The following is a 12,366-nucleotide window of genomic DNA, read 5'->3' as shown; positions in this document are numbered from 1 at the left end:
TGCTTTGACTTTTATATTGAAATATTCTTACTTCCGGGTTACCTGTCAGAACGTCAGGTAACCCGGAAAATACCTGGAAGTTTCGAAAAAAAACGATAAAAACATGGTATTTTCGTTTTTTCGGCTAAACGGTAAAACGTACACGGACCTTGGTGGGAGGGGGAGCGGTCGGAGGAGCGGTCGGAGGAGAGAAGTTTACCTGCGACGAAAATGGAGTGAAATACGTAACTGGTGGAGCTGGAGCTGTTCGCGGTGCCGGTGTCGGTGTGAAGTGCGGAAGGGAACAACCAGATCCTGTTGTGGGGGAAGTTTTGAGGTATATGGCTGTTGGAAGGATCGGAGGGGACAGTGAGCTGTAAGAGGCCCGTCATGCTGGTCTACACTATCGTATTTGTTCTCCAGTTGGATGTTATAGCACGAGGGGAGCACCTCCCTCAGTCTGCCGCCTCCGTTGCGTCAAAAACAGGTCAAGTAATCAGGGTCTAAAAGTGTAGCATAGGCTGAGGCTTAGAAACCTGATAAATAATGTCAGTTTTTGCCCGCGTTTCAGAGAGCAGGTCACAGGAAGTATAGCTGTAACTCTGCGGTAAAACCAAGTAAAAGTAACTGGAAAAAATCCATCTATCTGTATTTTTTTTGTATGTATTCCATAGTAGGAACAATATTCTTCAATGTGAACATAACCAGATAAGTTTACATATCAAATATAATGTTTTAAAATAACTAAAAACGAAACATAACATGTTCCTAATTGTTACATTACTGAACATAAATTGATGATTTTTGAAACGTGTCATTACTTCAATCTTATATCGATGTGATTTTAGCACAGATTCAAACAGTAGAGAGGGCCTCTGTTTCAGCAGCAGGTCAAAGTGCGGTTTAGTCACAAAAACCTCCGTCCCTCACCTTGTATAACTGAGGAACGTATGACATAACAGGCAAAAAAACAACGGCATGTCAAACAGCCTTGATCTACAGCGTGCTATCAGGGCAGGGCAGTCAACCTTTCCCATCAGTAACATTTCATACATCACAAAAGATGTCGTCATTCGGCTGCTGTAAAGCCATAAAGATACATCGGTGAGTTAAACACTAACCTGTTCTGAGGGCTTCCCAGAGTCTCTCATCTTATGGTCTGCTGTCTGCTCCTTCGGTGGTTTGTCCATTTTAACGTTTCAGCAACCTTAAATGAGAAGATCATATTATGTTACACATATGGCTCATACAGAATACCCAAAAGGCGACAAGACCGGTTTCACAACAAAGAAGGAGAAGTGGAAGTAATTATAGAATGTACTGAGTGAAACATCTGCTGAAAAGGAAATGACAGCCTCATTATGCTGACGTAAAGATACTGACACACGGGTCAGTGTACGCTTCAATAGTCTGTTTAATCGGAAGAAAACCTGGTATGTGATCGCATCATAACACATGCTCACTCTTCCAGGTATGTTTAGTTCTTAAATGACACAAATATAACAAGTAAATACATTATGTATACAAACAGGTTGTAAATTAACCATAAACATCAAATATAAGATGAAATAATCAGCATTAAATACATCTGTATCAATAACCTAGAGAATTACCAAACACAGGTAAATATGACTAAATCTTTGGTTTAAATGCACGTATACTGCCATCTACAACAGCCAATTAAAACGTACACCGTCCATTTACCCACAAGACAAATGCAACAAAGTCAAATGACTTTTCCAACATGCACATTTTTTTTGCCATAAATAAACAGCAGAACCATAGGCGACACTTTGAAGCATCGGATTTGTATCTAATGTATTTGTACTGCGTCACAGTGAAGAATTCAACTATGACGACCAAGTGCAATATATAGCAAATTAAAAGCCAGAGTCTGCCATCTAGTGGTTATATGAAAAGTAACACTCAGAGTAACTGAACAGCAGACATCAAATAAAAATGCAGAAGTTGTATAAAAAAACTGGAGGGCTCCAAATGAATGTAAATGTAGTATACCTTAGGCATAGGTTGTACCAGACACAGTTGGTGCAAAGCATTGGACTGTGGGGTGTATGTCAAGCTAGAGGTATGTTAAGCTCTTTGTGGTGAAATAAAAAGCTAATATGTTTTTCACCTTCTTAACATAAAGACATCAGAGCATTTTACACGTAACTGATAGGAGTCAGCGACCTGTACTGCTGATTTCCTCTCCGACCGCACAGATAATATACTTAATAGCATTCGGTCAGCTTCCAGAATATAAATGAGTCGCTTATTGGCTGACTAGAATGACAACCTGCAGGACTCTGCATCCTGAGATGGAGGATCAAAAGCCACAGCTGTGGATTGAATTCATAAGATGACTAAAGACCTTCCCTTACGAGAACTGTTCGACCAAACCACTGCTTTGACGTGTGACGTTTTTGCAGCCTAAATTGCAAAGTCAACAGTTTCAGTGCATTAAGGACACATTAAAAATAAATCACCTTAACAATTTGAGGCTCCACTATAAACACATTTAATAAAGTTGAGCATAAAAGCTAACCCTCGACTTTGAATGTAGTTTGACCAAAAAAAGAACTCACGGTTGTATTACTACATGCAGAATTGTCTGTGTGGTGACAACTGAGCAAACCATAAGATACAGTTAAAAGCACATTTACCACACACATTGGGTACAATAACATTCATATACTGTAATTACTTGATAAGACATGAGACAGAATGCATTATTAGCCGGACAATTTGGTTGTGCATTAAAAGCCGATTTCGCCTTCTGTAAAGTGGATGTATAGTGTCACTGTATTTGCAACCACCGCTTAAAGTAGAAAAAAGTAAACTCATTAAGTGCTTCAGAAAAGTCAACTATCTTGCTGTTTGTCCAACATGCAGAGGACATGAGGTTCATTTGGTTATCAGGAACTTTGGGCATTGACTTTATAACTCCCTCTCATCTCTGTGATCATGACCCCGATGTTACCTCTAAGAGTCCCTGACCTAACATATAGTGGTTGGAGCAGAGTAACCGTATTGAAAATGTTTAATTTCTCACAATAAAGCCACTTTACAATCCTAGGTTATTCTCAACGAGTTTTTGGTTTATGACTTCCATCCTCTGTGCAGACCCTCCTGTCATCTCGTTTATTATAGTCAAAGAACATTGTTGACTTCCAACCTCAATTAAGCAGCAAACAAAGCCAATAAATATGTATGTAAGGAAGTCTCCCTACATGTCATATACCTGACAACAGTGAGTGTAAGATGTGCTCTTAAATAATGCAGAGCTGTAGGTGAGTTGCTCTTTTCACATCCTTAAAGAAATAATCCCCCGTAAATCTATCTTTTAAAGGATGGCTCTGAACATATTTTAGCTTGCTCCAAAGGGAGAACAGCTAGGAGTCACAGCAAAACCACTGTGTCAAATGTCCATTCAAACTTCACAAACCACTGCTGCAGCCCAATCCAGTTGTCCACGTTTGAACTTTTTAGAGTCATATTTTAAGCGTCTCCAAGACTCCAAAAAGTATTTTTTCAGGGAAGCACTCTTTTAATAGCACACTCCATGATTTACATGTCAAGAAAAGGTTCACTCCACCACCGGAGCTCAAAAGACATGACTGTAAACTGCCAAACCTCTCAAACTGATTAACAGGTCTATCAATAAAAGAACTCACTGGACAACTACATCCAAGTTACTAATGCTATCTGATGCTTGAGCTTTCTTGGATCATTAAATGCAAATGTTATGTAAAGACGGCAGCAATGGACCTATAATCTGATGTTAATCAGTTGAGAAGTGCGCAATAATTAATCTGAAAGTCAATAAATAATAATGTTGAATTATTGCCAGCCCTACAGCATGCCTCAAAGGTAATATGGCTCACATTTTGTTTACCACCATGCTACCGAACACACAGAAATGTTTTAAATAAATCATTTTTATCAGCCAATTACTTTCAAGAGCCTTCAAATACAAAAGACTACAATGTAACAACAAAGTATACACACATCCTACATGTACAAGACGAAAACAGTCTAAAGGCTAAAATTCCGATACAGCTCCGACAGTTCTGTAGGTAATATCTTAGAGAAATTGTTTTGTTCAATACTAACAGACCATGACATTGAGGATACCAGTAAAAATAAACACATTTTCCCCAGACTGAGTAAGAGGTATCACTATGGGAATACTTACTCACCCACAGGTTGTGTATCCAATGCTTTCGGGAAGACTACTGAGCCATTATTACCTAGACATGAGAGTTAGTCAGACACTGACAAATGATTAACTTGGATAAGCCCCTCCCATTCTCTCTGCCTAATAAAATGGCTATGACGCTGGGAAGGGAAACATTAACTACATGTTTGTTCTAATGCTAGACTGCCTATTGAAAGGTCCCCGTCCCGGTGACAAAATGATGATGTTATTTCATGTTAGTTTTAAAACCATGGTCTCAACACTGCATAGACTTGTTAGCTGGATGCCTGAGGAATGTTATTTTCACTGTTAACTCTGTTATTTTACACTGGCCTGCATACAGATTGTGGCAGATTGAAGGGATTTGTGTGGTGGCATGCTGTAGTCCTATGGGAATGTCTAACCAGAACAGGGGAGGTAGTAGAAGACTCATTATGTAATGGGTCGGCCAGTCAGTTTAACTGGGGATCTGGCTGTGTTGTAGCTGGTGGGTTGTCCGGTAGCAAGTTATGAGATGTGGCTGGCAGTTGGAAGTTTTCAGAATTTAGAGGCAGCATGTTGACTATTATTACACTGCCCATTTCACTTTCATCTTCAGAGGCAGACTGTGCAGATTAGGTGAAGGACAGTCAGGAGTGACAACCATTGCAGTACAAGGAAGAACTTCAAGCTTTTTAGCTTGGTCATGTTGATGTTTTTCTCTGGCCCAGCTCTGTTCCTTGGTCTGATTTTTGTAAACCCTTCCTTTGTCATCCAAAGAGTGCAGAATCTCATAGTTTGTCTGGTCCCAGACATCCTGGATTTTATTGCGTCCAAGTAAATGGTTTCTTCGGAAGACGAGGGTTCCTGGTGCCAATATTTCTGTTACACTTGGGGTCGGTTGCCTTTTCCTTCGTTCAGCTGCTAATCTTAGCTGATCCGTAGTATGGTAATGTGCAGTCTTCAGCCTTTTCTGATGCTCAACTACCCAATCGTGGGTGGAGCCTGGAGCCAAGTTGTTGTCTGTGGTGCCCAGCAAAAAAATCAACAGGTAGCTTGGCTTTTTGCCCAAACATTGCTTCCTGGAGTGCTTGTAAATCTGCCTTTTCCTGCATTAGGAGAGCTTGAATCGCCAAATTCCTGAGGTGGAATCTGTGGCCCATGCTTTTGTTCCCGGATCATATTGGGTACTTGGATGCCAGGGGTTACTGAAGATATTGAGTCATTTGTGGGTTGCCGAGACAGTGCATCTGCATTCCCATTTGTAGCGCCTGGGCGATATTTGACCTCAAAGTCAAATGCAGCCAGCACTGAAACCCAGCGCTGTTCTACAACTTGGATCTCTCGCTCCTTGACTGAGCACACCTGCATATTTCTTCAATAGTGCCTTCCCTTGCTGCTTTTATACTGATAGTAGGGTAGGCCATGATGCACTAGAGAGATCATAAGTAAAGCTACTGTCAGCAGTAATGGATTGCACCACAGACACCTGGCTTCCACCCGTGTCTTCCAAAGTAACAGAACACAGAGGAGACTTTGTCTGAACCACATGCAGTGCACCCAGTTGGGTGTTAAATTTGAGCCGTGCATCCTGTAAGCCGACATTGACAACAGGTATCTCCACTATGCCCCTGTTCAGTACAGATCAGTACACCTGGAGGCAGACGGCTTCCATCTTTAAGGGGTTCCAGTAAAACTGAGGGAAGAGTGGTGGTAGCGGAACTTGTGCAAACACTAGAGATGAATTTCATCGAGCCTGCTGGAATACGCACCGGTCAACCTTATTATGTATGATTTTTAATTCTATTTCATTTTAACACAAAAGTGAGGGCCATCTTTTTTCTCACTTTTATTGCACTTAGTGACATTGTGCAGTATTAAAAATAATGATGCGCACACTACTTGACTGGGTAATGGAAAGAAAGAAATCCCTTTCATACAGAGCAGCTGCAGCACAGAGTTGGAAACATTATTCTTATGCCACTGACTGGGGATAAAACACTTCTTCTAGAAACTTTTCCTCATAACACATTGGATAATTGAATTTTAAAAGATTATAGAAATATTGAAATCTAAAATCATTACAACTGCAGCTCTCTATGATCACAATGTGGACACTACTGTTGAGTCAATGTTAAAAAATACTACGAAGAAATTCAAACTCTTTAAACAAAAAAACATTTGCTTGCTAAACAATGTTTCGTGACATTGAGCCCTCTTTATCACTGTGCAAGTTAACACTGCAGTCAGACATGAGGACATTAGCTGGTTCGAGGGTCGTTGGTTATAGTGAAGAAATCGTGGTATCTTGAACGGTGTTAACATAATGTCACAAAGCCCAAGTAAAAATGTCAAGATTGGAATCCTAATGTAAAGATACCATAAGAAGTTTCTCCTACCATAAGAACCATAAGTACAATAGAGAGTGCTCTTCCAGCATATCCATGCTCCATTGTTCTGCAGTATTCCTTGCAGCATTCCTCCACCACAATCAACGCAACTGGCCGAAGCCTGGGAAAGACGTCCCCAGATCAGGTGGTATTTAAATTAGAGCAACAACAGAATATAGCTACTCTATCAGCTGTTGAGACATGCAAACCCTGCTGGAGCTTTCTCATAGAAACATGTAGCATTGAATGCTAATTTCCTGATAAACGGAGCGACAACTGCACTCTAGACGAAGAAGAAAAAGTTTCTGCCACTGGTGGAGCTATTGCAGAGTCTCCACTCCAAAAAAAAAAAACCCTCTCCTCAGGCAGCTTTTTCACTGATCAATGGCCGCTTTATTCTCCCTTGGCTTGACATGCATTATATAGTTGAATCTACTGCCTGGCAGCTATCATTACTACAAACATGTGAGCCACATTTCTGCAGCACAGGGCTCGAGGATTGCGCAACTGAAAAAGGTTAGGTAACAGTAACTGCCATGGGAAAAAAAATATGGACAAATAATGAAACTCAGGCTTGTAAGCAAACACCCCCTTTGGGACATGTTTTCTCATTTTACCCCCCTGAAGCTTTCCCAGGGTGTAAATTGACCTTTCGGTGGAAAGAACCTATGCACAGAGTGTGCCGAAACATTGAGAGTAGTTGAGATCTAGTTTTTGTCATATATTTACATTTACATTTCACCTATACATTTTTGTAAAAAGTGTATGCAACATATGATCCTGCAAGCTCTATTTTTCTACAGCACATTCCCCAAATCTGCCCAATCCAGATTACATTCTTTCGTTTACATCTACTGTATCTTATACCTCTCTGTTCAATTGAGCACAGCTACAGACTACTGAATACTATATTGTGCGGCACTGCATATGCATAGGCTACTGTCATGTCAGGTCAATGTTAAGTGTTACTGTCCTTGCATCATGTGTCCTAAATAAGTCGTCAGTTAGAGTCACACTATTGATTCTGTCAATATTGCAAAGTTCTTCCTATAGCGCATGTGCTAGATTTGTTTTATCTCTGCTGGGGTGCTTGAAGCTGATGTCAGCAGCTATGTTAAACATTGACTTTCCTAGTATGTCAGTGGCTTAGTCACCCACAGAGAACCGTTAATACTTCTGCGACTCTGTACAAAACACTTATTATGAATGAGCGGGAAAACAATTAAAAGATCACAAATATGTAGTTAATAGCAGGATCATTTATTCCATAAAAAGCAATTAGAGAAAAATAACTCACCAACCACTCTCAAGACTTTCGCCGTCCAAAATCAGGATATTCTTGTGAATCCCACAACAAAAGTAACTGCAGGCACATAATTAAAAAAACACCATTATCACATGAGAGCTAACTGGCTAACTCAATTTACTCTGGCTGGACATGAACCAGCAGTGGCTGGAGCAACCTTTTGCTTCTGACCAGTCAACCATCCTTGTGTTTTGCCTGGTGAAGTTAATTTTTAAGTTTGCAATGTCATGGGTCACTGTTGTCATGTGAACATGCTCATTTATAACCTAAGAAATATATCGTAATAATAGAGAAGTATTAGACTTTTGAAACCCTGTCGTATCTTTTTGAGATGAACTCAGAAATGCACGGAGTTCAAACTGGATCAGTGTTCATTTTCTGAACTCTTTCAAAGTGAACTTTAGTGGACACGTCATTCATCTCATAATGGTTGCATTTAACAAAAACCCTAAATGCTGCTTACAATCAATTTACATTCACGATCTACATGAGTGAGCATGTTCCTCATACCTTTTGAGATTTCCTTACAGATTGCTCTGACAAACCCAGCCAAGCTATTCCATTCCAAAACAAATGATGCTGTGTTTCAGGCAAATTATCTTCCTCTAATAGCTGGATTGAAGCGTATATGCTGTGCAGTTACCCAATCAGCGGTTTATTGTTTGACCCACTAAACAGTGGTGGTAGGAGGGGGAGAAATAGCTCACCTTTATTCGTTTCTTTACAGTAGCAAACTGTGCATAAACATTGTAAGAGAAATATGGCCCCTCTTACTATTTTTTCATTTAACTATTTCCCAGATATTTTATGATCCTCGCTTTTCCCTGGAGCCGCAGGATTGGAAAGAAAGTGGACTAAACAAGTAAGTCACCAGGAGGGAAACAGCTCATGTGAACTGTGATTCATGTTGGGCAGCTAGTATGTTTTTTGTTTTTTTTACGTTTTGAACGGCAAAAAGGACACACAACTTTATGTAATACTAATACTTTATATTATATGACTTTCAAATGTTGAAACCCATACATTGTTGAGATTACCAGTGAAATCATTAAACTTGCATGTTTAGATATTTATATTGTATATTTTTTATGATTTCTCAGTTGTTCTATGATCACTTGTTAAACATTAATAATGATGGACTAATTAATTAATTAACAGTAATGTAATGGTAAAATATATTTTACGATTATGTGTCCTTGCCGGGAACCCGAAACTTACGTATCATCTATCAAAGACGCAGCTAATGGAGGAGTAGCAAAACAATTGACACGAATAACAGTCTACGCTCATTATTTTTACCTGATATGGAGTAAAGAAAGTTGAAACTATGCAGTAATGAGGAACTTGTTTGAAACATCATCTTACCTTCAAAGTATCGAAACTCAGGAAGGCCAGCTGCATGAACCAGATAAGACAGCCTGTGTGTAGAACATCACCTCCCTATGTATGATGTATCTCTGTACGTATAAAAGAATGTGTCTTGAACCTTTTTGGAGATTCCATCACAGACACTGACTGTTGTGGCTGAGATGCAGTCTCCCCTTGCAAGCGAATAAACAGAACAAGACAACTTTGAATCTTTTGATGACTTTATTGATTTGTGAATGACACTCTCTTCTCCCGATTAACGTAGAAATCTTCCATCACAGTAACCAGTGAACGTAGACAGGTAGTCCCTTAAATATGTAGCCTATAAAATGCATATTATGCATTATTTTAAGCAAATGTATAATTCTGGAAGATTATATCAAAAAAGCAGCCCTCCATATCACACTCTACCCTACTCCCGAAATACGAGTGGGGAAAATGAAAGAAACCTCAGGAAGCGTAGCAGAGGATGGATCCGTCTCCCGGGACGGACAGATCGATACAATAGATGTCCTGTGTACAGATTTGAAACACGTATGAGGAATATGGATATCAGCAAACAGATTAGACCTGAGCCACACAGACTCCTCTCCACAATGGAGACCTGGAAAGAGGAAAGACAGGCAAACATTAAGCAAAACTCAAGTACATCATTCACACAGATAGGACAAAAGCAACAAACACACAAAGGGAGAGAGAGAGACACAAGGAAAGCATGCACACAGTGGCGAGAGAGATACAGCTAACTAAAGTATCTTGAGTAACTGCCAAGGTGTTAGAAGAACGTATAACAATGTCAGATACACAATTATTTGATGCAGGGGTGAAGCCCTCTTGACATTGTAGCAAGCTATTTATAACTATGTTGTAAAGTCACAGACCCTTCTCTCATTCAAGTCATGACGAAGTTAAAGATAAACTTATCTTTTTTTATAGATATATGTTATACAACCAATCCCAAGGAAACGCCACACTATTAAAATGTGCTACCATAAACCATATCACCAGCACTGACCGAAGGCCACCTCTAGCCACAGTACCAGAAACAAAGCTTTAAAACCCTCTACTATGTCAAATCAAACCCCAGGAACCGACTTATTAGTTTGTGGCTCTCACCTGATTGGCTAACGGCCCTACATGGTCGTAGTCCCCCCCCCCCCCCTTCTACACCTGTATACATGGTCAAATCAGTATGGAGGTTTCTAAACAACCGGGTGCAGGAGTGTCTTTATTCCTCATCTCAGCCATTCATCTCTGTACCCAGGTTTAGGGTTATTCATTCATCAATTTCAACTTTAGCTTCTCCAATGAAACCTGGCCTTTACTGGCAACATCCCGATCTAGTACAGCATGTGCCCACACATAGGGTCAAACCTCAATGAATGAATGTTTTCCTGATGGAACTCTGATAACGGATACAAAATTGAGAAAACATTAACTGCATAAACAGGCTCAACAATCACACACAGGAGGGGACAAACAAACCATGGCTGCCTTAAGAAAACCACAATTCCACTGACAAAATGATGGGGACACAACAATTTCTATACTCCATTAGTATTATTATATGTTTTATATCTTCTGACCAATTTTAGATTGCAATACCTGCCTGGAGCTGTACCTATGCTTTTATATTAATCATTTGATTAAGATCCTGCCACATAGGTATTTCTATATAGGCATATTATACATCCCCAGGGATCTAAAACAGAATTCTGAATGCACACTAATGCAATGTTTTGGTTAATTCCTGTATTTTAATAGATATTTTCAATCTACTTAACGTTACACCTTTTCAGTTTCTTTGTAAACCATTCAACTGACTCTTTTAACTTAAACTCTTTAACACATTGTTGCATTTGTTCTTATCTTTGTTTTGTAATCATACAAATGTAATCTTGGGTTACTGACTCTTTAAGTATAGTGTGCCTTTATACATTCATTGAGCAAGCTTGAGGTTTACCAAATCGCTTCCACGCGGTTCTGCCTCTTGTTCCGGCCTTCCTGACCCGTCAACTTCGGACATCCTGTGCCGTCTAAGGTGCCCTGGAGCTTCAGCCTGTGATGCACCAACGTGCTGAAGAGTTGTTCCAGCAACTATTGAGCGAAAGAGAGCATTTTGAAACTGGTAAACATGCCATATTTGTCCCTGCAGCTACAAAGGCGGTTGATAAGATAATTCAACATCCCGCTGAGAGAAAGAGAGACAAATAGAGATAAAGGAAAATGATTTAAACCAGGTCCGAAGATACCAGAGAAAGCCGCACAAGCCACAGCGAGAGATGAAAGAGTACCGCGGAAACCAACATATGGTCAAGATGCCAAAAAGAAACCGCAGCCACACCGTTCAACTTAACCCCCTCTGCCCATCATACCCGTCAGGTGAAAACAATACATTTCCAGATGTGAATGAGTTTGATGTTACAAGGCCTAAATACATGTTGATGTTAGTTAATAAAGTAATGTTAGGTAATAACAGGAGCAGAGAGGAAAACTAAGGAAATGTGTGTCCATTTGAGATTTATTTTTGTGTAACAATTCAAAAAAGCTTTTTGAAATGACATTTCACCAGGTAGTCCCACGTCGTGAATTCTCATCAGTAACTTCAACATAACTTAAGTTAGAACTGTCTTTTAGTTCATTTTTGTATCTCTTTTGCTCCTAGTAGTCAAAAGTGTCCCACTGAAACCCATCAGAATCACACATTTAGATGAAAAGTAAATTCTATCATTAACGCATGCAGTCATATGGGTTGGACAGGTTTCTTGGTTCTCCTCTTTGGGCACCCGGTCATTTAATTCTTGGTGTGCGCAGTGAGTAGATTATGATCCCAATAAAAGCACCCAACATCAGCTGTTGTCAGTTATCTGCACATCCAAGTTTTGAACCAATAATAGAACAAAGTTTTCATAGAATTGGCTTAAAATGCCTTTGAAGATGCTAACATCCTTGAGCGGAGTGGAGTTACTTAGCAACAACAAAGTGGTTTTGTGGCAAAAGAGAGTTGACACACTTTGTTTCTTAACATGCAAAGTCTTCTCTACATCCTGCTTATATTATTGGCAACAATGTACACTATGCAGTATTTTTTACACATGGGTTTAAATGAACAGTTTTTTCCCCTCAAACATGCGTTTTGTTTTTCC

The 12,366-nt window shown here is 39.8% G+C and overlaps 1 protein-coding gene across 3 annotated transcripts in view; it reads right to left on the bottom strand.

The window, feature by feature from the left end:
• Positions 1 to 4,205, bottom strand: part of slc2a9l2 (solute carrier family 2 member 9, like 2) — a 76,189-nt gene extending 71,984 nt beyond the window's left edge. Inside the window, exons 1-2 of one of the 3 annotated variants that reach the window (XM_079156839.1) lie at positions 4,179 to 4,205; positions 1,101 to 1,186 (exon numbers count right to left, since the gene is read on the bottom strand). In XM_079156839.1, coding sequence (XP_079012965.1) covers positions 1,101 to 1,169 — 69 coding nt within the window. In that variant the 5' untranslated portion in view covers positions 1,170 to 1,186; positions 4,179 to 4,205. Of the gene's footprint in view, positions 1 to 1,100; positions 1,187 to 4,174 lie in introns of all 3 variants that reach the window. The other 2 variants (XM_079156840.1, XM_079156841.1) reach the window with 2 other exon arrangements.
• Between the last annotated feature and the right edge of the window lie 8,161 nt (positions 4,206 to 12,366).

This window comes from Pholis gunnellus (genome assembly GCF_910591455.1).
Source record: "Pholis gunnellus genome assembly, chromosome: 3".
Lineage (NCBI taxonomy): Eukaryota > Metazoa > Chordata > Actinopteri > Perciformes > Pholidae > Pholis > Pholis gunnellus.
This window is presented reverse-complemented; position numbering and strand designations above follow the sequence as displayed.